The sequence below is a fragment of the Dipodomys spectabilis genome, unplaced genomic scaffold (assembly GCF_019054845.1).
Source record: "Dipodomys spectabilis isolate Male_0828 unplaced genomic scaffold, ASM1905484v1 ptg000188l, whole genome shotgun sequence".
NCBI classification, from domain to species: Eukaryota; Metazoa; Chordata; class Mammalia; order Rodentia; family Heteromyidae; genus Dipodomys; species Dipodomys spectabilis.
The window spans coordinates 4,011,189-4,038,571 of record NW_024870865.1 but is presented as its reverse complement, the minus strand read 5'-3'; the positions used below and the strand labels follow the sequence as shown (position 1 = coordinate 4,038,571).

Sequence of the window (27,383 nt, the reverse complement as noted above, 5' to 3'; positions counted from 1 at the left end):
CCAGGCCTCAGGCATGCAAGGCAAGCACTCTACCGCTGAGCCACCTTCCCAGCCCCAGCCCCACTTTTTAGATGGACAAGTGGAAGCTCAGAGTTGTTAAGTAACTTAGCTGAGAACACATGGTAGAGAGAGAGGCAGAGCTGGGAATTGGTCCCAACTCTGACTTGTGATTGCTCTGGCCCAGGAGAAGGAGCACAAGGGCAGGAGTCCCGCTCGGGCCTGTGGCTGTTAGCAAGTCATTTCTCCTCTCTGCATGTAGATCTGATCTTAGTGACTTCATTTGACAGTAAGTAGTTATCAGGCAGATTCTGTGGGTGGCTGTGACTCAGGGTCCCTCCAAAGTGGCAGTCGAGCTATGAGCAGGCCTGACCCGAGCCGGGTACACCTGCTCCCCCCCCCTCCCCCACCCCCACCCCCCCACCCCCACCCCCGGCCACACTGCAGCTGCGGGCAGGACAGTGCCATCTGCTCCAGGTGACAAGACAGAGCCACCGCGCCTAGGCTCCTGTGTCCAACGCTCACATATCATACTGTGCCACCCCCAATGCCCCCTGTCCTCAGGTCAGGAGGGGGCTGTCCATGGATGCCAGAGCCAGGGGCCCGGGACACGGTGCCCCCTTCTGCCAGAAGTGGCTGGTACAGCTGTGCAGAATCCTCAAGGAAACAGAAAGATTTAGGAGATACAAAGGAAGAGAACTGCCAAGGGGCCCAGGACAGTGACTCACGCCTATAATCCCAGTAGGCAGAGATAGGAGGATCAAAGTTCGTGGCCAGCCCTGGGCAAAGTTAGCAGCAGAAGACTCTAGCTAAGAAATAAACTAAAAGGAAAAGGGCTGAGGGCATGACTTCAGTGGGCAGAGTGTCCTGTCTGTCTAAACCCAACACACACACACACACACACACACACACACACACACACACAGAAGGACTCTACTTCCTTTTGCCCCACCCCCAGTCCAATCTCCCACAATAACGTCAGCCCTCAGTGCCCAGGACCACAGCAAAAATGCAGAGGAAGCCTGGCTTCCCCTTCCAGTGGTCCTGGCTTCAGGACACCCCCATTCCAGCCAAAGACTGATTCATATGGAAGTTTGGGGGATTGTGGCCAAGCCATAGGAAAGAACCTGAGGCTGGGGTCTTCCCAGAGCCCTCATGAGATGTCAGGTGGGTGTCCCTGACCCGCCCCCCCCCCCAGCACAGGCCAGCCCACTAGCCGCACCCATGGCTCCCCTGCAGGAGGAACGGAAGCAAGGTCCCAACAAGGCCCGGATCTTCCTCTGCCTCTGTTCTTACAAGACACACAGCTCCATGAACCCAAGGCTGAGATTTCCCCTCAAGGCATCCCTGGCGTCCCCAAACCCCAGGCTCAGCAGAGCCGCTGCGGGGTGGAACTGAGTCATTCAGCCGCTCAGAAAACCAAGCCTGGCCCAGTTTTAATCACCAACTCAGAGGCACCAAGCATTAAGAAAGAAACAGGCAACGGCCACTGGGGACAGTTAGGTCCCACGGGTGTGGCCCTGCAGAGCCCTGGGCCGCCTCAGGAAGGCACGGGTCCCCTCTAGCAGGGTCTTCCTTCCCCTTCTAGGGAGCTCTGCCCCCGTGCTACAGAGGGGAAAACAGGTGGTGAGAAGGGAGGAGCCTGGCCTCGCGTGTGCGTGTGCGTGTGCGTGTGTGTGTGTGTGTGTGTGTGTGTGTGTGTGTGTGTGTGCTGGTCCTGGGGCTTGAATTCAGAGCCTGGGCTCTGTCCCTGAGCATTTGTGCATTAACTGGAGATAAAAGTCTCATGGACTTTCCTAACCAGGCTGGCTTCAAATCATGATCCTCAGATCTCAGCCTCCTGAGTAGCTAGTATTAGAGGTGTGAGGTACCAATGCCCGGCTTCTGCTGGTCTCTCCACAGAAAACAGAACAAAGATTTGCCCATGGGCTGGGAGTAGCCAGAGTAGAGTACACATTTAACATGCATGAGACTCTGGCCAAGGGGGCCTCATAACCTGTATTGCCAGGGAAACTGTCCTTGGCTCAGAGTTTCCAGTGTGAAGGAATGAGCTCTCTGGGAAGTGGCCTGCATTTCCCGTGACCTGTTCTCTGGCTGCAGGAGGATCTGGTCCTTTGAGGTCCTGCCCCGGAGAGATTGCAGGATCAAAAGGCAATCTTGTCTTCAAATCATAATTGACAATTCAGAACTTTCAAGAAACCAGCTCATCAGTCCTGAAGTACCACCAGTGAGTTATTAGAGGTCTCCCCTAATATGAAGTCATTTCTGGGGAAACCACACATGAAGCTACTGGCAGATCTCAGCACTCCACACTGGCTATTTTCTCAGAAGAACCTTGGTAGAGAAAAAGGCCAGAAAACCCTGATGGTAACACAGGCCCAGCGGGTATGGACCAAATGCTTAGGTTTAGATCTGAGTTCCTTGCTTCAATCAAACAAAGCCATGTGACCTTGGCCCCTCTTACATTCCCCACCAGCCTCCTTCCTTGTCAAGACCACCAGCCTTGTCCCTGCCACAGGGCCTTTCCACCTGCTGGTCCCTCCATCTATCTTCACTGGTCTTCAAAACTGCTTCACCGAGCCACAGGAGGCTCACACCTGTAATCCTAGCTATTTAGGAGGCTGAGATCTGAGGACCCTATTGAAGCCAGCCCAGGCAGAAAAGTCTGTGAGATTCTTATTTCCAATTAACCAGCAAAAAGCCAGAAGTAGATGTGGCTCAAGTAGTAGATCATCAGCTTTGAGAGCGAAAACTATGGGACAGCGCCTAGGCCCTGAATTCAAGCCCTAGTATCAGCACACACACACACACACACACACACACACACACACACACAAGCACAACATATGCCAAAACTCATAAAAATCATATATTCTAAATAGGTCAAGTCTGTTGTATACCAATTATCAAAAGCAGAATACGAACACACTTTGCCATCCTCCCCCCCACCCCCCAGGAGAACTTCCATGCCCCTACTCTGACGTCACCTGTCCATCTCCCCATAAGAACCCCACTGCCATCATTAGCCTGTGGCCCACTTTCCCCTGAGGACGGGGCTCGTTGGAGCTAGGCCTGCAGGTGCTTGACACAGGGACGTCTTTGCATGATGGACAAGGACCATAACAGCATGGAGGACGTGAGTCCTGCCTTCCAGCTCCCTCCAGGGCTGCCGAGTAGAGGCCGGAAGGGCAGACAGGGCTGTCAAGGTGGAAGCCGGTACTGAGCATGCCCACGTCTGGATTTTCAGCACCACCGGAGGTAGGCCGCACGCCAGGCGCATGCGTATGCGGAAAATCCTCCGGGCTTCCCCTTCACTAACTTCAGGGCCTAGTGGCCTGCCTGGCCTGCTCTGAGACACCGGCTAGAAATCCCGGAGATGTGGAGATACTGAGGCATGGCCCCCATTTTGTCTCAAGCTGGACGAGACTCTTAGATTACCCACTGAGTCAGGGCTCCAGATCTGGGCAGAGGAGGGAAAAAAAACCCAACCGTTTTGTTTTTGTTTTGCAAGTCCTGGGCCTTGAACTCTGGGCCTGGGTGCTGCCCTAGAGCTCCTTTTGCTCAAGGCTAGCGCTCTACCACTTCAGCCACAGCTCCACTGTAGGTTTTTTCTGTGATTAACTGGAGTGAAGAGTCTCATAGACTTTCTGGCCCAGGGGCTGTGTGCTGTGATCCTCTGATCACAGCCTCCTGACTAGCTAGGATGACAGGCACGAGCCACCGGCGCCCGGCAAAACCCAACTGGCTTCCCCCATGATCTCCATCAACACGGTAGGATGTCACCAGCTCCTGGTTGCACCCAAATGGGAGCTCTGAACCTGCAAGCTGGAATAGGGCCTCTAGGGCTCCACCTAACTGGGAAGGCCCTGCCCCAGTCCACCGGGACCCCAAGATCAAAGTCACACAATGTTATCTGATTTGGGGAAAGGAAGGGGAATCACAGAAACAAACAATGGGACAAAGGGTAAACCCATGGAACAGCGATAGTCACTAGACACACTATGTTGGAAGTGAACTTTACTACTTGGGATGGAGGGGAGTGGAGCAGGGGGGGGAAGTGGGAGAAAATGAGGGAAGTGGTAACACTGTTCAAAAAGAAGTGTACTCATGACTTATGTAACCGTAACCCCTCTGTATGTCATCTTTACAATAACATTTAAAAATTTGTTTAAGTCACACAATGAAGCCAGGCACTGGTGGCTCATACCTGTCATCCTAGCTACTCAGGAGGCTGAGCTCTGAGGATCATAGTTCAAAGCCAGCCTGGGCAGGAAAGTCTGTGAGATTCTTATCTCCAATTAACTACCATAAAACTGGAAGTGGCACTGTGACTCAAATAGTAGGTAGAGTGCTAGCCTTGAGCTGAAAAGCTGAGGGATGGTGCCCCGGCCCAGAGTTCAAGCCTTATGACCGACCAAAAAAAAAAAGTCTGTATGGGCTGGGGGGTTTAGCTCAGCAGAAGGGCACCTGCCTGGCGCGCGTCAGGCCCTGGGTTCGGTCCTCAGCCCTGGGGGAAAAAAAAAGTCTGTGTGAGTCCAGGGTAGTGGGTCATACTTGTAATCCTAGCTACCCAGGAGGCTGAGATCTGAGGATCACCGTTCAAACCAGCCTGGAGAGGGAAAAAGTCCGTGAAACTCTTTATCTCCCATGAACCAGCAAAAAGCAAGAAGAGTCACTGTGGCTCAAGTGGTAGAGTGACATCCTTGAACAGAAAAAGCTAAGCAAGGAAGTGGCGCTGTGGCTCAAGTGGTAGAGCAGCGCTAGCCTTGAGCTGAAGAGCTGAGGGACAGCGCCCAGGCCCAGAGTTCAAGACCCACGACCAAAAAAAAAAGCTAAGTAAGGGTTCGAGGCCCTGAGTTCAAGCCCTAGTACTAGCACAAAATGGGGAGAGGGGGGAGGGAAAGAAAAAAGAAAGAAACTGGGCAGTGTCCATAGGAGCAGGAAGACTCCAGCTTAAGGCTGCTGCCCTGCTGCGCTGCGGGGAACAGGGCGCACCCACCGTGGCCTCGAGGGCAGATGAGGGAGAGCTAGGCGCTGGCCAGAACTCGCCCAGGCCCCCGCCTGGCATCTCACGCGCCCGTCTTGGCTAGAACATGTGAGTATTAAGGACCTCTCTCTGCCTGTTAAAGGAGAGAATGATTCAGATGGTCTCCATTCACTTAGTCATTCAACAAACACTACAGGCCCCTGGGGGCCAGGCCTGGGGATGAATGCTGGGGAGACACTAGTGAACTCTGCACCTTGGGAAACTTTCCAGTCCAAGGGAGGAGGCAAAGGGAAAGATCATGAGGGAAGACAATAGCGAAGGTTGATAGGCCTTCATGGTAGAGAGAAAGGGAGGGGAGAGCTCAGAGGGCTGGGGGGGAGGGGGAGCGGGTAGAGGCTCAATGGCAGAGCATGTGTTTAGCATGTATGAGGCCCTGGATTCTATTGCCAGCACCAGTGGCTCACACCTGTAATCCTAGCTACTCAGGAGGCTGAGATCTGAGGATCAAATTTTGAAGCCAGCCAGGACAAGAAAGTCCACAAGACTATTTCCAATTAACCAGCAAAAAAGCCAGAAGTGGAGCTGTGGCTCAAGTGGTAGAGTGTTACCCTTGAGTGAAAAAGCTAAAGGACAGCACCTAGGTCTGGAGTTCAAGTCCCAGTACCAGCAAACACACACACACACACACACACAGCACAAAGATGTCAGGGGATGGGAGGAAGGTGGAAGAGGGGAGAGGGCAGGTACATCCTGTACAGCCCTGTACATTCAGGGAAAGGATGGAGACCCAGACTAGGCTGATAAGAAGGGGGCTGGGAAGGTGGCTCAGTGGCAGAGCGCTTGCCTAGCATGCAGGAAGCCCTGGGTTTGATTCCTCAGTACTACATGCACAGAAAAAGCTGGAAGTGGTGCTGTGGCTCAAATGGCAGAGTGCTAGCCTTGAGCAAAAGAAGCTCAGAGCCAGTGCCCAGGCCCTGAGTTCAAGCTGGAGAAGGAGGCGGAGGGGGAGGAAGACAAGGAAGACGAGAAGAGGAGATTGTGGGTGCAGTGTGCTGGGGGCCCGGGCACCAGGAAGGCTGCTTGCTTTCCACTGGGCCGAGAAGGAAAATGACATGTGAGGGCCTAACTTCACTGCGGTGGGGTGGGCAGTCAGGGAGGGCTTCCCTGAGGAGGAAGCCACCTGGGGAAGGATGAGGACAAGCACAATTGAGGGGATTTCCAGCAACTCCAGAAGGCCCTGGTGTCATCGCACGGGGACAGAGTTCGAGGGCAGACCCACAGCATGCAGGGGGCCTAGGCCTGCTGCTTAGTCAGCACCCAAAAGGAAGAAGGCTGTGCCTGCAAGCAGCCCAATCAGACTGAGAAAAGGGGACGGGTAAGAAATAGCGGTCATGAATCATCTCACTCCTGATTCACAGCCCCGCTCCCCGGCCCTGCCCTGCTCATCCTGCCCGGGAGGGGCCCCAGATTTCAAAATGACCGGGTCAGCCCCCCAGGGCCCCTCGCAGGGAGCGGGCAGGACTGCGCAGCCCTGTGTGGCAGGCTGCTTCTCCTTGCAGCACCTGGTCCCCCTGCCTTCTCTAGGACTCAGATTTGATTTTTGTTGCCAGTCCTGGGGCTTGAACTCAGGGCCTAGGCACTGTCCCTGAGCTTCTTTTGCTCAAGGCTAGCACTCTACCAATCGAGCTATAGCTCCATCTGGCTTTTAGGTGGTTAATTAGAGATTAGAGTCTCTCGGACGTTTCTGCCCAGGCTAGCTTTGAACATCTATCCCAGATCTCAGCTTCCTGAATAGCTGGGATTACAGATGTGAGCCACTAGTGCCTCGCCCCAGAAAATACAATGAATGCTTCCAATTAAAAAAATAAGGGTGTGTGTGTGTTGGAGGGGGAGATGGGAAGGGATGGGAAGGGGAAACAAAGGAGGAGGCAACAATGCTTGATAAGAAATGTTCTCATTACCTTGCCCGTGTAATTGTAACTCCTCTGTATGGTATTTTCACAAAAAATAATAATAAAAGCTTTGTACTAATACCAATAAAATGTAGTTGGAGTATGTAGATGTGTTTTAACAAAAGAAGCATTTGGAAAAGGCAGATGGACTTGCATTTGAATCCTCCTTCTGTTGTGGCCACTGTTGAACAAGCAGGAGCAAGCTGGTCAACCCTACTCGGCTTCGGTTTCCTCATCTGTTATATGGCAACAACAATGGCTTTCAATGTTAGAAGGCTGTACACCTCTTAAAGACGCTAAATATCTAATATGGCGTGTATGTTCTCTGGTGTTCCAAGCTCCCAGGGTGAGCTGGGGTGACCAGAAACCCTTATTTATTGAGTGCTGGCCACTGTGGTGCAGGTTGCATGTCCCTACTCTCAAATTTTAAAAGCCAGCCAGATGCTGGTCGTGGCTTATGCCTATAATCCTATCTACTCAGGAGACTGAGACCTGGAGGACGGGGGTTCAAGGCCAGCCTTGCTAGAAAAATATACCAAGACTCCCATCCCCAATGAACCAGAAAAAAAGGGCTAGACTGGAAGCATGGCAGAGCACTGGCTGCTAGCAGAGAAAGCCAAGTGCACGAGGCCGTGAGTTCACATCCCAGTACTAGTGCATGCACACACACAAATCTATGAGCGTTTTGGATGACAGATTCTTTTTTTTTTTTGCCGGTCATGGGGCCTGTACTTTGGGCCTGGGCGCTGTCCCTCAGCTCTTCAGCTCAAGGCTAGCGCTCTACCACTTGAGCCACAGCACCACTTCCGGCTTTTTCTTTTTTCTGCTTATGTGGTGCTGAGGAATCGAACCCAGGGCCTCATGCATGCAAGGCAAGCGCTCTACCACTGAGCCACCTTCCCAGCCCAAAGTCTTTTTTTTTGTCAGTCGTGGGGCTTGAACTCTGGGCCTGGGCGCTGTCCTTCAGCTCTTCAGCTCAAGGCGAGCGCTCTACCACTTGAGCTACAGCGCCACTTCCTGGATGACAGATTCTTAACCTAATGGCTTTTGTTCTTTCTCTCCGGCTCTTTCTGCTTATGCGGTGCTGAGGAATCGAACCCAGGGCCTCATGCATGCAAGGCAAGCATTTTACCGTGTAATGGCTCTCTTTACCAGGGCTGTGAAACTGAACCATGCAGACTGGGCAGCCTCACAACAGAAAGCTATTTTCTCAGGTTCTGGAGGCTGGAGGTCCAGGGCAGGGTGCTGGCAGGATTGAGTTTTCCTGAGGATGCTGTCTTTGGCTCCTCACCTGTCCCGTGTGTGCACTGTGTGTTCCCATTGCTGCCTTCTGCCTTCTGCTGCTGGCTTTAGACAACAACTTGCTGACCCCCTTGAACCTTTTTTCATTGTTGGTTATGGGGCTTGAACTCTGGGCCTGGGCGCTGTCCCAACAGTTCAAGGCAAGTACTCTACCACTTGAGCCATAGCACCACTTTTGGTTTTCTGGTGGTTAATTGGAGAAAAGAGTCTCATGGACTTTCCTGTCTGGGCTGGCTCTGAACTGTGATCCTCAGATCTCATCCTCCTGAGTAGCTAAGATTACAGGCGTGAGCCACAGGTGCCCCATACTCAGTCCACAATAGGTCTTTGCTCCTGTAGCCCATGAGCTGGGCATTATAAAAGCCATTTTATAGATAGGAAATTGAGTTGAGAGGGAATCTGTCCAGGTGCATATCAGAAAAAAAAAAAAGTGGCTGGGATGTAACTCAGCAGCAGCACTTGTCCAGCCTGCATGAGGCCCTGGGTTCAAGCCTCAACACTGGAGAGGGAGAAAGGGAAGGAGAGCAAGACGGAGGGAGGGAGGAAGGAAGGAAGGGAGAGAAGGAAAGACAGGCCTTCATTTCCTGCTCTTCCTGGAATAACTTCTCCAAGACTGTTTCCCAACCTGTTATCACCTAGAAGGCAGGAGGAAGCCGGGGTCTGGGGTCTAAACGTCTCTAAGCAGGTGAATCTACTTTGTCCCAGAGCTGTTCTAGAAGGCTCTGTTACAACCTGGTATGCATGCCTGTCACCCTCTCCTCTACCCCCGAGTCACTCAATTCAACAATGGCAAAGCTAGCCTTGAGCTCAGTTCCAAACATTCCCCCCTCACACACATAGTACCAAGACGTGGTATAAATGCTAGCAGGGAGACCCCCAGACCTGAGGTAGGGGAAGGAGACCCATCTGGGACACCCGGTAGTAGCAGCTTCCTGGGGGAGCTCTGTGATCCGCTGGTGACCCCAAGTGCACCTCTGTGGTGCATACACACATCTCAGGTGTGACACGTGGGTGCTTGGGGTCTGTCCCCTCGTCCCCTCCTCCCTGTGACGTCACCTCTGGCCCTGTTTCCGCTTCCTCCCCACCTTCTGGGCCAAAACCATGGGGAACGCTGAGGCTGGCCAGCCACAGCCACCCCTGGGCCTTTCCCAGCCCGGGGAGGCAGATGGTGGCCTGGGAGGTTGGGGTTCGGGTGACAGCCACAGGCACTGCTAAAACCACAAGACAGAGAGACCGAAAAAGTCCTCAGCAGTCAGAATGAAAAGTGAGACTGAGAGGAAGCCAGTGACAGCCCTGCTGCTGCTCCTGCGGGTGCTGATGACTCAGTCCTGGGGCCCACCGTGACAAAGACAGTACCTGTGGCACGTGTGTGTGTGTGTGTGTGTGCACGCACACAAATGTGTATGCTGATCCTGAGGCTTGAACCAGGGCCTAGGTACTGTCCCTGAGTATTTTTTGCTCAAAATTTGTGCTCTACTACTTGAGCTACAGCTCTACTTAGGGCTTTTTGGTGATGAATTCCTTTTTCGGGGGGGGGGGGGGGGGGGTGTGTCCGGTCGTGGGCCTGAACTCTGGGCCTGGGCGCTGTCCCTCAGCTCTTCAGCTCAAGGCTAGCGCTCTACCACTTGAGCCACAGCGCCACTTCCGGCTTTTTTCGCTTTGCTTATGTGGTGCTGGGGAATCGAGCCCAGGGCCTCAGGCATGCAAGGCAAGCGCTCTACCACTGAGCCACCTTCCCAGCCCAATGAATTCTTTTCTTGGACTTGCCCATCTGGGCTAGCTTTGAACCACAATCCGATCCTCAGATCTCAGCTTCCTTAGTAGCTGGGTAGGTGTGAGCTACCAGTGCCCACTCCAAGAATTCTTGTCTGTAACAGCAAAAAGCCGGAAGCACAGGAGTGACCTCCAATCTTCAGTGAAAAAGCTAAGGGAGAGCACCCAGGCCCTTAAGTTTAAGCCCCAGTACCACCACACAAAAAGGAGAAGAGCTGGGTGCCAATGGCTCACGCCTGTAATCCTAGCTACTCCTCAGGAAGCTGAGACCTGAGGGTCACAGTTCAAAGCCAGCCAAAGCAGAAAGTCTGTAAGACTCTTATCTCCAATTAACCATAAAAAAACTGGAAGTGGTACTGTGGCTGAAGTGGTAGAGCGCTAGCCTAGAGCTGAGGGACAGCGCCCAGGCCCAGAGTTCAAGCCCCATGACTGACTGAAAAGAAAAAAAAAAAAACACACTGGAGTTTTAGTCCCCTCCTTGCATTTATTCCTTTTGTCCACTAATATAGTAATTTACTACTATCCAACCTAACACATACGAGAGATGAGAAAACAACGCTAATAACTAATCCCAGGTGAAAGGAGACGCCTGAGCTGTCAAAGCTGCTTCCAGTGCACTGCACAACCCTGTTTTCTCATCTCTCCTTCCGGAAGGTCTGGATCCACCTTCCAGGACCAAGCTACGTGGGCCTGTGGGAGGCGCCCGGCCCAGGGAGCTCAGGCGAGTGCTAGCGAAGGATCCCAGCTTCAGGGATGGGGGCTGGAGGCCCCAGGCAGGGAACAGACACTCAGACAGGGAAGGCCCCAGGACAAAGCAGTGAACACAGGGGAGCAGGAGCTGTGGAGTCCTGAATTTTATTTACAAACGGATTGTGGAATCCCCTCCTCCTCCTGAAGCCACGGGGCGGGGTGGGCAGGCAGGCATGTGGGCGGGCAGGGCAGGCGGAGGTCCTGCCTGGTGAGGGATGGGGCTGGGCACCTGGCGGGCAGGAGTGCTCTCCTCCTCTGGGCAGCTGACCTCAGAGCTTCTGCTGGGGCCCTGCCGCGGGGTACCTAGGGTTCTGACCAGATTGGAGTGGAGGGTGGCGCCCGCAGGGTCTGGGAAGTAGGAAGTAGATGGGGAAGGTGGGGGGGGGGGGGCGCAGCACTGCATGGGAGGCAGGCCGTGCCTAGCTGCAGCCTCAGCCCCACCTGGGTCTTGGAGCTAGGGTCACCATCATGGGGGGGGGGCACAGGCAGATGAGACAAAGGTGGATGAGGCCGCACCCCCTTCCCCCCCCCGTGCCCTCCCAGGGCACCCAAAGGCCCTTACCAGGTGGGAAGGGGTAGTGGCTGACAGTGTCCGGTGCTGGGCCTTGGAGGAGACTGAGGACCAGAGATCCAGGCTCTGAGGAGCTGATCTCCGCTCAGATGTGGGAGGGAGGGAGCCCCAGCCCAGCAGGCAGTGCTGTGGAGAAGAGGGGTCCTCAGCCCGGGGAGGGGGGAGGACCACTGGTCTGCATCCCCTCTCTCCCCCTCCCCTGATCCTACCATTCTGGCCACCTGGGGGTGACTGGAAGCTGGGTGAGGGGATGCAGGTATTTATGGGGCGCTGTGACCCTGCTCTGCTCTGGGTATCCATCACCTAAGTGGCATCCATGGAACCCTCCACACCCAGGGCTGTGCCTTAAGGACAGCAAGGGGCAATCCTTCCCTTCTCCCCGACCCCAGCCCGCCGCTCCCCCGCCCCGGCCCCCGCCGCCCATCACAACAGGAAATGCAGGGAGGCTGTCTCGCCAACATTCACCATGGGAGCCTAAGATCTGGGTTCGAATCCAGCTCTCCTGCCAGCTCTGCCTCAGTCTCCCTGTGTGTGGCCTGAGAGCAAGAACTGGGACCCAACTTGACAGTGCAAGAGAAACACTCATCCCGGCCGGTAGGGGCCTCCGCTCGGCATGGGGGAGAGAGATGGGCCAGGGGATCTGTGAGCTGCTCACCCGGGGCAGGGCCAGCGTGTCTGAGGAGTCATAGCTTTTCCGCCGGTGGATGCGGTACTGGTGCGGGGGGTCCAGGATGGACAGCGGGACGCTCACCCTGTGCCGGGGTGTAGGGAGACACTGATGGGGGAGGGGCCCCGCCTGACCCTGCTCCCCAGCAAAAGCAGCAGGCCTGTGTGCACCACCTTTACAGTCACAATAAATAAATTTTTAAAAAGAGCATCAGCCAGGCACCAGTGGCTCACGCCTGTCATCTTAGCTACTCAGGAGGCTGAGATCTGAGGGTCACGGTTCAAAGCCAGCCCGGGCAGGTAAGTCCATGAGACTCTGATCTCCAATAAACCACCTGAAAAAGCGGAAGTGGTGCTGTGGCTCAAGTGGTAGAGCACTCACCTTGAGCTGAAGAGCTGAGGGACAGCGCCCAGAGTTCAAGCCCCACAACTGACCAAAAAAAATAAAAAGCATCAGGAGTCAGGCTCTGGCGCTCACCTGACCTGTGCGGGCTCTCGCAGGGTCTCGGGGCTCCGCTGGTCCCGTGGTGTCCCACACAGGCGGCAGGGGGCACCGGGATCCACGGGCACCGGGAACAAGCGCCGGTTGAGGCGGTAGCAGTACACACCTGTGAGGCCGGAGAGCAGGTTCCCTGAGCAGGAGCTCCAGGTAGTGTGCGTGCACACTGGTCATCAGCTTGTTGGGAAGCAAGGGCCCCTCCTTCTCCTTCTGGGACCCAAGAAGCCCACTCCTACAGTTGGGGAGCAAAACCTTCCAGAGCTCCAGAGCCAGCCTGGCCAGCTGCAGGCCCCCGGTGGTCACACAGGCAGGCTCCAGAGGGATCCACTCCCCAGGCTTTCCCTTGAGGCCCCCAACAACTGAGAGTCCTGCCAAGATCTCCACTCGGGGAGCTGGGCCAGGGTGGATGGGCGGGGCTGTCTGGCCCAGTGGAAGTGGACACTCACACTGGTGGTCGTCCTCCACGCCGTCCCCGTGCAGGCCTTGGGACTGCCCTCTGGGAGAGGAGAGCGCTGAGCAGGCGGGCAGGCAGCGGAGCGCCCTGGCCACCCTCGCCCGCCCCGGCCTGCCACTGCTCACTCGGTGTAACCATGAATGCACTCTTCCTTGTTGGCTTCCCGGAACTTCTGTAGCGTGGAGAAGAAAGCCTCGGGCTCATCGGTGATGTGGGAGGCGCTGTCCAGAGACCCTGGTGTGGGCAAAACACGAGGAGCTGAAGGGCCAAGGCCACTGGCTGAGGATGGGGACACAAAGCCCTGGTGCCTGCTGTGCCTTGCATAGACTGGGCGGAACCTATCGAGTGATAGGTTCACTGTGCCTGCAGCTTTGCTTATTAGCACCTGTGTGTCCCGCTGCTCCTAATTAGGAGAGGACACAATTCTGACATGGCCCATCCCATGGGCCAAGCGTTATTTTAGGTAAGCTAGATGACCCTCATCTCTGTCGAATGTGGGGCTTGAACTCTGGGCCTGGGCACTGTCCCTCAGCTCTTCAGCTCAAGGCGAGTGCTCTACCACTTGAGCCACAGCACCACTTCTGGTTTTCTGGTAGTTAACTGGAGATAAGAGTCTCATGGAGAGGCTGGGAAGGTGGCCCAGTGGTAGAGTGCTTGTCTCTACTCAGGAGGCTGAGATCTGATTATCATGACAGAAAAGTCTGAGACTTTTAATGTAGTTCTCATAAGACCTAGGTCAGCTCTTGCAATGGGTACATAGGTTCTTATAGAAAGAACAAGTCTGGCCTTATGGCTCTCTTGCTTCCTCTCTGGCTGTATGACTGTCCCTTCTCTCCTGCACATGCCACAGGCATAATGTTACCTGCTGGGCTGTGACATGGCCAGAGCTGCAGCAAGGCCAACCAGATGCTGGCATCATGCTCTTGAACCTTAAGATAAACTCCTTTTCTTTATGAAGTTCCAGCTTCAAGTAGTTGCTTAGGGAACAGAGAAAACAACTATGGGGCTGGGAAGGTGGCTCAGTGGTAGAGTGCTTGCCCCGCATGCATGAGGCCTTGGGTTCGATTCCTCAGCACCACATAAGCAGAAAAAGCCAGAAGTGGTGCTGTGGCTCAAGTGGTAGAGCACTAGCCTTGAGCTGAAGAGCTGAGAGACAGCGCCCAGGCCGAGTTCAAGCCCCACAGCCAACAAAAAAGAAAAGACAACTATGACAATGTAGAGAAGCTGGGATAACTGAGTCTGGAAGTTGGGGGACTGGTGTGAGTTAGAGGTGCTAGAGATAAAGTGGGGTGAGGGGAGCGGGTCCCAAGGGCTCCTGCCTGTAATTCTAACCATTCATGAGGCTGAGACCTGGAGGATCAAAGTTCAAAGCTACACCAGGCAGAATGGTCCATGGGACTCCATCTTCAATTAATGAGCAAAATACCGGGTTGCAGATGTGGCTCATATGGTACAGCAACAGCTACGAGCAAGAAAGCCAAGCAAGAGCAGAAGGCCAAATAAAGAGGAAAGGAAGAAGGGAAGGGAAAGAAAAGGGGGGGGGGGGGGGAAAGGAAAGGAAGGCCAAGAAACGGAGCTGTAACCGAAACACGCATGAGCAAAGGCAGACGTCCATTCCTGTTTCATCTGGATGAGAAAGATGGCAGCAGCTTTCCCAGGCCCGGTGTGAGGTTTTGGAAGGTTCTATCTCTCCAGGCCTCAGCTTCCTGTGTCACCAAGAATCCTGCAGCACCTGCCTTGTGGGACTATTCTGAGAAGTAGAGGAGTCAGTAGGAGTGAAGGACAGCAAAGCTCATAGGACAAGGGCCAGAACCCCAGAGCGTGCCACAAAACCAGCTTGCAGGCTCACTCCAGCACGCTCCTGTGTTCAGCCTCACAGGGCAACACGATGATGGAGACAAGGTAGATGATGTAGATGGTCAAGGCCATGACGTCAGATAAAAGTACAGAAGATGATGGAAATGACGTCAGAGGAGCCAGGGCAGGGAAGATGACGCAGGGGGTGACGTCCAGGATGATGTTGGATATGATGCAGAAGTGATGGGGATGAAGCAGGAGTTGGTGTCAGATACAATGCAGGCGGTGACGCAAGAGATGACGCGGGCGGTAATGTAGGAGACAAGATGGAGCTAAAGCAGGCATTGTAGAAGAGGGAGGCGATGCAGGACATGATGGAGATGATGGAGGAGGCATAGGAAAGGATGGTGAGATGCAGATGATGTAGGGGGAGATGCAGATGATGATGCAGGTGGTGGCATCAGAGGGGACTGGCATCCCAGGAAGCAGAGGTGGGGCAGGCCAGTACCGGTGGCGGGACACAGGGATGTGGGCCTGGGCCCTGGCTTGAGGGAAAGGAGGAAGCGGCATCTACATGGACTCAGGGCAGGGAAGCGGCATCCCGCTCCCCAGAAAAAAGAAGCCATGAAGCTGGGGTTCCAGCAAGTCCTTGCGGCAGGGGTGGTGTCTGCACCACCACGACCCTGTGGCATCCCCGCTACGCACAGAACACTCGGGCGACTCAACCTCCACACCTCAGAGCACCCAGAGACCACCATGGAACCTGTCATGTGTCAGGCAAAATTCGAGCTCCCTTGGAGATCAGGTCAACAGGCCTATCTCTGCTCAGTAAGGGTCGCCTTCTTCCCAAGGACTAAAGGAAACCAGCAGTTCAGAGAGTACTTGTCCAGAGACCATTCCTGAGAGTGGTAAGAAGTGGCACAGGCTGTGCTGGGTGGTGCTGACCTGTGACATGATACTCACAGAAGGCCTATCAGTGCAACTGAGTTCTGAATGCCAAGGAGCCAGCAGGTGCAAAGGCCCTGAGGTAGTTAAAAGAACATCTGGTTCAATAACTGGCAAGGAGACCAGTGAGGCTGGAATGAAGAAGTAGATAGTCAGAGGCCAGGTAGACCAGATAGCAGAGTGAGGATTCAGGCATTGATAGTATGTGCTGGGGAAAATCTTGGGGAGGTCCGAGAAGGGAGTGACATAACCTTGTTCCCACATTTAAAACCTTGAAAGCCAGGCACTCACTGGTGCCTCACACCTGTAGCCACTCAGAAAGCCGAGATCAGGAATAGCATAGCTTCAAGCCAAATCAGAAAGAGAAGTCTGTAAGACTGTCCAGGTTGGGAATGTGGCTTAGTGGTAGAGTGCCAGCCTTGAGCAAAAGCAGCTCAGGGACAGTGCCAGGTCCCAAGTTCAAGCCTCAGGACTGACAAAAAAAAAAAAAAAAAAGAGGTCATAATGAGCTGGCAGAGTGGCTCCAGGGGTACAGCTCCTGCTTAGCATGCATAAGAACCTGAGTTCAAACCCCAATATCACCAAAAGGAACAGACTCAAGTGGTAAATGTTACTCTGCATTATTGAAACAAGTGGGTAGTAACGAGACAGAAGGGGCTGGAAGACCAGCTGGGAGGCTGTTGAGGTGGCTGGGGTGAGAAGTGGGCATGAAAATGGACAGCCAGGGGCTGGGAAGGTGGCTCAGTGGTAGAGCGCTTGCCTTGCATGCTCAAGGCCCTGGGTTCAATTCCTCAGCAACACATAAGCAAAAAGAAAAAAGCCGGAAGTGGCGCTGTGGCTCAAGTGGTAGAGTGCTAGCCTTGAGCTGAAGAGCTGAGGGATAGCGCCCAGGCCCAGAGTTCAGCCCCACAACCGGACACAAAAAAAAAAAAAAGAAAAAAGAAAATGGAGAGCCAGTCCAGGTGGAGTTGTGCTCAGAATGCAGCAGCCCTGACTCATTCATGCATCGGGAGACGTGGCCTGTGCCTGTGGCTTCGCCCAGCCAGGGCCTGTCTCCCTTCCAGGCCAGGGGCTCTTGCTGGCTAGGAGGGGCCTTACCTGCAATCCAGTCGTAGCCCAAGTATGGCTGGAGGCGCCAGCTTCTCTCAGGCACTGCAGTCCCCTGGCCGAAGGTCACTGTGGGCTGGGGAGGCCAAAAGGGCAAGGGCTAGGACAGCGAGCCCAGCCCAAAGGGGACCCCTCCTCAGAAGAACAAAGGGGCTGTCCTAATTTATACCCCAGCTTCGGTCCTGGAGCTCAGCTGAGGGATCAAGACCCAGAAGATAAAGGTTTGCCCCAGTTTTTTTTCTTCTTTTTTTTTTTTTTTTTGTTTTGTTGCTGATCGTGGGGCTTGAACTCAGGGTCTGGGCACAGCCCCTAAGCTTTATCACTCAAAGCTAGTACTCTACCACTTTGAGCCACAGCTCCACTCTAGTTTTCTGTTAGCTAATTGGAGGTAAGAATAAGAATCTCATGGGCTTTTCTGCTCTGGTTGGCTTTGAATCATGATCCTCAGATCTCAGCCTCCTGAGATTACAGGTGTGAGCCACCAGTGCCTGGCTGTGGCCCTAGTTTTTAGGGGAGGCTTTACCTGTACAATGGGGCCCATCATCGTCTTACTTCCCACAGTGCTATCTGAAAAACTAGCATTAATCACTTGTTGGTGCTATACACAACACCTCCATGAAAGCTCTCCTTCTACAGGGGCCACTGATGAGGAGTACCTCTGTCAGATTGGGAAACTAAGGCTTAAGCAAGCCCCATGGGTGGATGCCCAAATTTTTCAATGTTACCTTGAATGGCTTGCTCCGTCTGGACCTTGGAGTCTGTGCCTTAGGGAGCTCCATGTCTCCCGGCCCTGCTAAAGGTGCTGGCTCCTTCCATTCCCTGGGGACAGGCAAGGAAGCCGAGCGGAACCTCGGTACGTCCAGAGACTCCGGGCGTTGGTGCTCGGCAGGTGGTAGAGAGGCCGCCCTGGAGCTGGCCCTGCCAAGCCAGACCCTCTTATGAGGGTCATCTCCAAGGGTGTCCTCTGTGTCCCTCTCTTGCCCTCTGTCCCGTGAGCCGGAGGTGCTGGGGGAGTCTGAGGACGTATCTGGATACATGGGTGTCTCTGAGTTGTAACGTCGGGGACAGTCCAGGCCTGACTGAAGAAGATGAGCCAGGTCACTCCGGGGTGGCTCAGCCAGCGCCCACCTGACCTGCCTGCACTGGGTCCAGGGGGCCTCCTCCTGCTGTGGTCTCTGCAGTGTCCCTCGGCCCGGTCCCTTCCCTCCCAAGATCTATATAAAGTGAGTGTGTTGGGCAAGATGACCCTGGGCACCATCCTGAGGCAAGGCAGCCCCTCCCCCACCCCCAGGGTTCCCACAGTAGACACTCACCTTTGCAAAGGCCTTGGCCACCGAACGCTGCACAGCTTCCTGCCCAATCCACAGCTGCTTCAGTAGCTCCAGATTGAGCAGCCGAAGCTGCTCAAGGTCTTTGGTCTCTCCCAGGCCAGGCACAGCCCCCAGCTCCAACCTCGGCATTGGTGACCCCTCACTGTAGGTACTGGGGAGTGGGTTCTACCTGGAGCCAAGATGGCATAATGAAGGCTGGGAAGGGCACCCTGGTGCCAGAGGCCCAGATTCCAACTCCTTTCTGGAATTCTCCTGTGCAGCCTTGGGCAAATTACATGACTTCTCTGTGCGTATTTCCTTCACCTGTCGAGCAGGGTAGCAGTAACTACCTGATTAAGAAAAACTGGAGGGGCTGGGAAGGTGGCTCAGTGATAGAGTGCTTGCCTTGCATGCATGAGGCCCTGGGTTTGATTCCTCAGCACCACATAAGCAGAAAAAGCCAGAAGTGGTGCTGTGGCTCAAGTGGTAGAGCGCTAGCCTTGAGCTGAAGAGCTGCAGGACAGCGCCCAGGCCCAGAGTTCAAGTCCCACAACTGGCAAAGGAAAAAAAGAAAAAAAGAAAATCTGGAGTGCCATGCACCAGTGGCTTATGAACTAGAATCCCAGCTACTCAGGAGGCTGAGATCTGAGGAGCATGGTTTGAAGCCAGCCAGGCAGGAAAGTTCATGAGACTCTTATCTCCAATTAACTACCAAAACCTGGAAGTGGAGCTGAGGCTCAAATAGTAGAGTGCCAGCCTTGGGCTTAAAAGCTAAGGGTCAAGGCCCAGGACTGGCACAAGGAAAAAAAAAAAAAGGCAGCAGTGCTAGTCACATAGCAAGCACATCTGTATTAGTAAATGGGATCCGGCCCCCTCAAGAGAGCAACTTCCCCTAAGGCCTTTCTAGAAAATCAAGACTCCCTGACTTACAGAGGAGCCAGTGACAGTCTGCAAATGTGTATGTAACGTACCAGCAGCTCGATTCCTAACCCGTTCCTGCCTTCCCTCTTCCTCCCTCCCTCTCTTCTTCTAATTAATTTTAGGGTCACAAACACCTCTTAATCTCCTCAATGGCAGTCATCGTTTGGGGGGTTTGTGACTGCTGTGGAGTCAGCGCTGGTGGAGTCCGGGGCTGCAGCTTGCTAGGCATGCACTACAGCCTCAGCTTTGCTTTTCACCAGGAAGCAGGTTTAGTAACTTGCCCCACGTCAACCGGGCAGTGAACGCCAGGCCAGGCCTGGCTCCGGGGCCGGGAGTGGGGAGGCGTCCGGGGAAGCCCTCCCGCGGCGGGACACACTCGCAGGCCCCACCGTTACCTGGTCTGGAGACTCGGGGCCACGCCCGTCCGGCCCGAGGTCGGCCTCCGCCCGGGCGTGAAGCGCTCGGCCGGCAGGCAGGGCTCCGCTCCGGCCGCGCCGCGCTCGCAATACCGACCTGCGCGGAGGCCAGACAGGGGGGCGTCCGGAGGACAGGCCGGCAGAGGTAACGGGCGAGGGCGGACCCGGGAAGCGGGTGGGGACCCTTCCCCCCTCCTTCCCCTCCTCCTCAGCCCGGCGGCCGCGGCACTCACCGCCCGGAAGCCGCAGACCCGCTCGACCAGCCGCCGCCCGCTCCGCGCCGCTCGGTTCTCCTCTCGCCACGCCCCGGGGCGGGGCCTTCCCGAGGCCTCTGATTGGTCGTTGGGGCGGAGCCAGGCGGTAGTTTCAATTTGGGGGCGGAACTGATGGCATCCTTCACAGTTGATTGGTCAGAGTCTGAGGCCGAGGACGCGAGGTCCAATTTAGGAATGGGCGGAACCCGAAGGAGCGGGTTCTGATTGGTCAGCCGAGTTCGCCGCGAGGGCTGCGGCAGTTTTCGGCTTCGGATGCTGCGGGTTGCTACGGGCCGTGGCGGCGGTGCGCGCTTCTTGTGTACTTGTGCTCAAGACTGCTTTGTTTCTGGAGGTATTAATGCGAGGCTCTGCAGCAGCGGAGGAGGCGGTAAGATTAGAATGAACGCGCCTAGTCCAGGCTTGTGTGTGCCAGTCCGCGGGGCGCCCGCGTGTGCCCGGCCCTTTCCGCGGGCCTGCGCAGCCGCATCGTACCTGTGCGTGAAGGCCAGCGCAGCCGCATCGTACCTGTGCGTGAAGCCCTGCGCAGCCGCATCGTACCTGTGCGTGAAGGCCTGCGCAGCCGCATCGTACCTGTGCGTGAAGGCCAGCGCTGCCGCGTCCTACGGGACAGCAGCGGGACAGCAGCGGGACAGCAGCGAGACGACACGAGCGACGAGATGGAGTGGCCCGCACAGTCCAAAATCAGTCTCCCCACACCTACCACCACACCCAGGGGTTTGGATTAAAGTTGGTCTGTTTCTTCTCTGAGCCTCAGTACCCACGGAGCTGAATGGGTTAAGTGCTGAATGCTCGGTATACTTGTCCCTGAAAGTCCTTAAAACTACGCTTTAAATGTCTTTAAAGGGCTGGGAAGGTGGCTCAGTGGTAGAGCGCTTGCCTTGCATGCATGAAGCCCTGGGTTCGATTCCTCAGCAGCACATAGGCAGAAAAAGCTGGAAGTGGCGTTGTGGCTTAAGTCGTAGAGCGCTAGCCTTGAGCTGAAGAGCAGAGGGACAGTGCCCAGGCCCTGAGTTCAGGCCCCACCCTGAACATCAAGAGCCAGGATATGATAAGGACACCTGCACATCCATGTTCATTTGTCACACTATTCGCAATAACCAAGATATGGAAACAGCCCAGATGCCCCACAATTCCAGTGGATTTAAAAAAATGTGGTATCTAGCCAGGCACTGGTGGCTCGCACCTGTAATCCTAGCTATTCAGGAGGCTGAGATCTGAGGATCATGGTTCAAAACCAGCCCCGGCAGGAAAGGCATGAGACTATCTCCAGTAAACCACTCAGAAAACCTGAAGTGGTGCTGTGGCTCAAGTGGTGCTAGCCTTGAGCTGAAGAGCTGAGGGACAGTGCCCAGGTCCAGAGTTCAAGCCCCATGATGATTAAAAAAAAAAAAAAAAGTATCTATATACAATGGATTTTTACACAGCCATTAGAATAAAAACTAGAACAAATCATGTTAAGTGAGGTAAGCCAAGCTCAGAGACACAAGTGGTGCATATTCTCTGATATGAAGAAGTTAGATCTAAAATGCACAAGGAGGGATATATGACAAATTAAACAGGATCCTAGCTACACATCGTGAAACTAAAAGAGGATACTAGGATACTAGAAACACAAAGGCACAGTGCCTAAATGCTCTTCATATTTATATGAAGTGATATATGTACTGAAACTCCAGGATATGGAAACAGAAGACTTTTTTCAGTTTTGTATGATTCTTTACCTTATGTATATTGTAGTCACACGTATATCTTTGGGAGGGTGGGGAAAGAGCAGAGCTCAAGGGAGAAAGGGTGAAAAAGTACAACAGTGGAGCTCACTGGACACTGATGAATGTGAACTATATAGTTCATGGGTAGAGACAGGAGGGAGGGACTGGGAAAGAACGAAGGAACAGAAGACACTGTACGAAAGAAAAATGTACTCATTGCCTGACTCATCTAATGGTAATCCCTCTGTACATCAACTCTGTAATAACAGTAAATTAATTACAAAAAAACTATACCCATAAACAGGTTTCTTATAGCACTTGGTAGCTCTGCCCTCACTCCCCATTGACAGAGGTAGCCTATGTTGTCAAGGTCATTAATCAAGGTTTTACAAAGTTCTGTCTCTGTGTCAGATGTAGGTCCAGATGCCTGGTATAAAGGGGGGTAGGGGAATGGGGGCAGGTGGCTCAAGTGGCAGAAGACCTGCCTAGCAAGCATGAGGTTTTGAGTTCAAACCTCACTATATTAAAAAAAAAAAAACAAAACAAAACAAGCAGGGCACTGGTGGCTCACACCTGTAATCATATCTACTCAGGAGCCAGAGATCTGAGCATCATGGTTCAAAGCCAGCCCAGGATGGAAAGTCTGTGTGATGTTTATCTCCAATTAATCACCAGAAAACTGGAAGTTGTGCTGTGGCTCAGGTGGTAGAGCGCTTACTTTGAGCTGAAGAGCTCAGGGACAGCGCCCAGGCCGAGTTCAAGCCTCACAACTGACCAAAAAAAAAAAAAAAAGTCAATAAACCCAAACTTTGGGTTCTTGCCTAGTACGTGTACATCAAGCAGGAGATAACAAAGAGAGAACATGTTCCATTGTGTCAAGACGACTTAATGAAGCACAGACTTCATCATGGAGGTGAATGTTGGGGAAGGACAGGAGACTAGCAACAGGGTGGTCTGAGTTCACTTTCCAAGGTGACAGCTCAGCCAACTTGGAGACAGAGGATGAGTCAGCTGGGCCTGCAGCAGGAAGTCAGGCAGCTGGCCAGCCGAGGCCAAGGGCAGAAGCCCTGCACAGGGTACAGAACAGCAAGGAACTGACTAGGGGAGTGGGATGAGGGCTGACTTGGGTGGACTCCAGCAGCACAGGCCGCAGCAGACCTGAGCTCTAGGTCCTAAGGCCACCCTGGGCTGCTGCCCAGAAATGTCACAAAGAGCAGAGGAGGGTAGGGGTCAGCCTGGCGTGATGTGGTAGAAGTGGGGTAAGGCCAAGTCAAGGAAGACTTAGGAGACAGGAGTGGCGTATAACATGCAGCCTTTATCTGCTATAGTCTGGGAATCAAGGAGGAGGCGGCTGGGCTTGGGGGACTGGACAGGCAGGGGTTGGGGCCTCAAAAGGGAGAGGTGAGGAAGGGCAGGGAACCCACTCCCCAAGGCCCTTCAAAAGAAAAGGGGTGAGAGGGAGGTGTGTCACGGCAAATTCTCAGAAGGCAAACTGGGGCAGAGAGGATCTGAAGGGCTCCCTCTGGGTGCCCTGGCCCCTGGAGGTCAGGTGGGCACTGGTTCTCAGGCTGGACAGCCAGCTGCCAGTGGGCTCACACAGGGTTCCAACTGGGTTTTATTTCTTTCCAATATTATCAGCAATGGTACAGGAGTAATTCAGACACATAGATCACCTTACATATGTCAAAGGGAAACTCACGTCAAACATGTCTTGCACTCCAGGAAGTGAACATGAAAACAGCAAGGTCAGCAGTCAGAAATCAAAGTGCCCTGAGCCACACGCTTCTCTCAGAGACGGTCTCTCCCTTGGTGGTACAAATTTAATGTCTCTTATTGTATAAGAAGCTCAAAATTTCACTCATTCCCAAGGGGCTACACTGAAAACAAATCCATTTTTATTCTAAATCATTTTGTTTTTTAAAAAGAACATGAATTCTCTGGGATTGTGTGACACTGATTCTCCTGACGTGCTCCAGGACACGCCCTTCGCTGGCCCCTCCCCACCTCCCACACTTGGGACGCCCCGCCCTGGGCTCTGGTCTCAGCACTCTCTTTCTGCTCTGACCTTTTCTCCAAAAGCTCATCTTTCTGGGACATGAACATTGGCGACGACCAGAACTTTCCCACTCGGACCAGTGGCAATCCCAAAACTCAACAGCAGGGAACATTTCTCAATGTCAACATGAGGCCTGATATATCAGGAGAAGCTCTGGGAACTGGCGAAGCTGAAAGGCAGGTGAGCGGGAGGATGGAAGCTGGGTTCCTCAGGCTGTATGGTGATCACTGCAGTCACCAGCACAGGGAACGGTCCAGAGAACCGGTGGCCAAGAGTAGCTTGAGGTAAGGTGGGGATGCAATCTAGCTGGTGGGGTGGGGGCTCTCAGGCCCATGATCCCCTCAGAGCAAGTTAGGTGGAGACCCTATTCTGTACCAACCACATTCTCCAGCCGTGCTGGGTGGGGACCCCTGCCCCAGCCTGATGCCAAGTCTCCATCTTTCACCGTCCCTTCTACTACATACTTTTGCCGCTTGACCCAAAGCAGTCCACACCAGTAATAACCCAGAACTATGCAGGCCAAGGACTGAAACCAGAGGGAGGGAGCGGCAAGGCCTTCCTCCTCATGGTGACCCTCCTCCCCCAGCTCTGACAGCACCACCTTCTCCCAACCACGCCCACCAACCACGCCCCCTCTCCTGAGCTCCTCCCACTACTCTGGCTGGCTGTGAGGCATCCCACCCCTCATGCTCAGGGCTGCCTCGGGCTCCATGCGAAGCCTGGCTACCAAATCATTAACTCTGTCCACAGCAGGACAGAGTGCTGAAGCTGCAGGCCACACAACACAAGCCACAGTCCTGCCAGGTGAGCCCCGGTGAGCCCAGGCCTTCCTGGAACTAGGTTAGATGCTTCTGGGAAGAAAATCCAGTCACTCCATCGTAGTACGGTGCCCTGGGGTATAAGGAGGGCAGGTATGTATGGGTGGAGAAAGTGGGGTGTCTGCCTGATACCATGAAGGGCAGAGCTGATATCTGAGATCCCTTCAATGAAAGCAGAGAAGGGCCTTGCCACAACTCCTTGGTACCATGCTCTCCGCGTGTTGATATATATTTCCTTTGGGGTGGGAGACAGAGTTTCTTCCTGCAATAGCAGGCCAGGGGCCGGGATAACTGGTGAAGGGCTCAAAATGGCAAGAGACAGTGGGTGCTTTCTTCCTCTCCAGTGGTGGCCGGGGACTGAGGCGCATGCCCTGGGGGCCGTAAGCTCTGAGGGTGGGCGGCCCCGCCCCCCGCTGCCCACTATCTGCTGGGCTGTAGGTACTGGTGTGTGAACATGTTGAGTTCGCTGTCCAACCAGCCAGCTTTATTCCTGCAAAGACATGGTTACTTTGTACCAGACAGTCCAGGCCAGGTCACACCAGCACTGTCCCCCACATGCCCTTCTAAGGAACTACAGATACCCTCACTTGATCTGCTAGTTACCCGCTCCCCTCCCCCTTCTTTTCTGACCGGTCCTGAGCTTGAATTCAGGGCCTGGGTTCTGTCCCTGAGCTTCTTTTGCTCAAGGCTAACACTGCACTAGTTGAGCCACAACTCCACTTCCAGTGTTTTTGGTAATTTATTGGAGATAAGAGTCTCAAGGACTTTCCTGCCCGGCCTGACTTTGAACCATCATCCTTAGTCTCAGCCTCTTGAGCAGCTAGGATTAGAATGCTCAGGGTTTTTTGTTTTGTTTTGTTTTTTTGTTGGTCGTGGGGCTTGAACTCTGGGCCTGGGCGCTGGTCCCCCAGCTCTTCAGCTCAAGGCGAGTACTCTACCACTTGAGCTACAGCGTCACTTCCAGTTTTCTGGTGGTTTATTGGAGATAGGAGTCTCATGGTCTTTCCTGCCCGGGCTGGCTTTGAACCGCGATCCTTAGATCTCAGCCTCCTGAGTAGCTAGGATTACAGGCGTAGCCACCAGCGCCCAGCTTGTTTTGTTTTTTTGAGGGGGGGTATTATTGGTGCCAGTGCTCGGGTTTGAAGTAAGGTTCTCCTTGCTCTGGCTTTTTTTTTTTCTTTTGCCCATCCTAGGGCTTCGTTGAGGGCATGGGTGCTGTCTCTGAGTTTTTGGGGTTTTTTGTTGTTGTTGTTGTTAGTGGTGGGGCCTGAACTCTGGGCCTGGGCACTGTCCCTCAGCTCTTCAGCTCAAGGCTAGTGTTCTACCACTTGAGCCACAGCACCACGTCTGGCTTTTTTTTTCTGTTTATGTGTTGCTGAGGAATCGAACCCAGGGCCTCAGGCATGCAAGGCAAGCACTCTACCACTGAGCCACCTTCCCAGCCCCACTTTCAGCTTTTTAGTGGTTAACTGGAGAGAAGAATCTCATGGACTTTCCTGCTAGTGTTGGCTCTGATCTGCAATCCTAAGATTTCAGTCTTCTGAACAGCTAAGATTATAGGCAAGAGCCATCAGCACCTAGCAGCCTTGGCTTTTTCACTTAAGGCTAGGCCTCTACCACTTGAGCCACACCTCCCCACTACCTTTTTTTTGGGGGGGGGGACTGGTTAATTGGAGATAAGAGTCTTAAAGACTTTTCTGAGATCCTCAGACTTCAGCCTCTTGAGTAGCCAGGATTACTGGTCTGAACCACCAGCATCCAGCATCCAGCGACCCTCTTTATCCCCTTTTACAAATGAGGAAAAGAAAGAGCCATGTCTGCTTTCCTGAAGTCCAGGGACAAGTCTCTGAGTCACAGGAAGCCAGCCTTTCCTTCATAACAAGCTCAGGCCTGGGGTTCCAGTTCACAGCCCCTACCAAGGCCAAGCAGCTGCACAGTGGATGCCCCAGTGAACAGCATCCTGGGAAAAGGCCTTCCTAGGGAGGTAGGGGGATGTCCACCCACACAGGGAGGGAAAGTCTACAAATCTGATTGGGTCTGCGGCTGAAACCCTTCGGCTCTGGCCCCTTAGGCCCCTGACATCAGAAGCAGGACAAGAAGTATGAATGCCCAGGTGCCGATGTTTCCATGAGCTGGACAGGTGGAGGACTTACCAGAGCTCATCCACATACATGCAGCTATGGTGGTCATGAAATCGTACTCCTACCTCACTGGTAAGGACAATGAGACACTGCAGCTGAGTAAGTGCTGGACCAGAAGCCAAGTCTACCCCTCCTCCCCCACTGACACTCTTCCCAGCAAAGTGCTAGTGGAAGTTCTGTGTATCCAGAGGCCTGGCTCCAATCCTGTCCCCGTGGGTGGACATAGTGCTTTCTGGGCTCAGAGAGAAACTGGACAAGATTTGGGCAGGGGGTCCAGCAGTGTGAGAACAACACATAGAACAGAGCTTGCTGTGCACTCCACACCCTCGGTGCCATGTCCCATGGCTCGTTCTCCTGCCCCTCAGGGCTGGTGAAGACTGAGTGAGACAGCACAGGAAAAATGCTAAGGCTGCGTGGTCTGGGCCTACCTCGCCCCTAACTGCAAGTCCACGAGGGCCATGGAGCTGTGTCGTGCTGAGCTTCCAGGGCTAGCACTGCCTGTCCTCCAGCAGTGCCTGATGATCATCTGACACAAATAAGCTAAATCCCTGCCGAAGGCACTGGTGTCTACTTTCAAGACACAAGATGGCAGGTGAGCCCCAGAGCGCCTGGCTGCACCCAGGGGGCTGCTGCCTCACGCCCTCTGAGCCAGCCTCACCTGAGCAATTTTGCCTTGCTCTGAAGTGAATCAAGAACCTCGATTTTCTTGTTCATGGCAGCAATCTCCTGCTCCAGGTTTTCCCGAGTGACATCCACTTGCTGGCACAGATGTGCAAACGTCCCAGACAGTTCCCTGTGGGAGACAGAGAGGGCATCAGCTGGGTGTGCAACTTTTTAGGCAGGCCCCCTTCCATGCCAATTCACCCAGAGCAGGGCCTGCCACATCCTAGCAGCGGCTCTGCCCTGTCCAGTCCTACTCTGGGCCACAATGAGGAAC

At 54.1% G+C, this 27,383-nt stretch overlaps 2 protein-coding genes across 7 annotated transcripts in view; both read right to left on the bottom strand.

The window, feature by feature from the left end:
* Positions 1-10,864: 10,864 nt before the first annotated feature.
* On the bottom strand, positions 10,865-19,717 carry LOC122121409 (migration and invasion inhibitory protein). 3 transcript variants are annotated; one of them, XM_042695627.1, is made up of 12 exons: positions 19,681-19,717; positions 19,427-19,544; positions 18,112-18,296; positions 17,934-18,012; positions 17,526-17,879; positions 16,792-16,876; positions 13,077-13,185; positions 12,944-12,993; positions 12,477-12,606; positions 11,988-12,084; positions 11,324-11,458; positions 10,865-11,109 (listed from the first exon to the last, which is right to left on the bottom strand). In XM_042695627.1, the coding sequence occupies exons 3-12, from the start codon at positions 18,258-18,260 to the stop codon at positions 11,065-11,067; spliced, it is 1,233 nt and encodes a 410-aa protein (XP_042551561.1). In that variant the 5' UTR covers positions 18,261-18,296; positions 19,427-19,544; positions 19,681-19,717; the 3' UTR covers positions 10,865-11,064. The 3 variants fall into 3 exon arrangements, with proteins under 3 accessions (XP_042551561.1, XP_042551560.1, XP_042551562.1); XM_042695626.1 differs by lacking the exons at positions 17,934-18,012; positions 19,681-19,717 and having other exon boundaries at positions 18,114-18,300; positions 19,427-19,668; XM_042695628.1 differs by lacking the exons at positions 17,526-17,879; positions 17,934-18,012; positions 19,681-19,717 and having other exon boundaries at positions 18,114-18,300; positions 19,427-19,668.
* Positions 19,718-23,028: 3,311 nt separating this feature from the next.
* Positions 23,029-27,383, bottom strand: part of Mfn2 (mitofusin 2) — a 28,357-nt gene continuing 24,002 nt past the window's right edge. For all 4 annotated transcript variants that reach the window (XM_042695623.1, XM_042695625.1, XM_042695622.1 and 1 more), the window contains 2 exons: positions 27,105-27,239; positions 23,029-24,795 (listed from right to left, as the gene is read on the bottom strand). In XM_042695623.1, the coding sequence (XP_042551557.1) occupies positions 24,726-24,795; positions 27,105-27,239 (205 nt within the window). In that variant the 3' untranslated portion in view covers positions 23,029-24,725. The remainder of the gene's footprint in view (positions 24,796-27,104; positions 27,240-27,383) is intronic.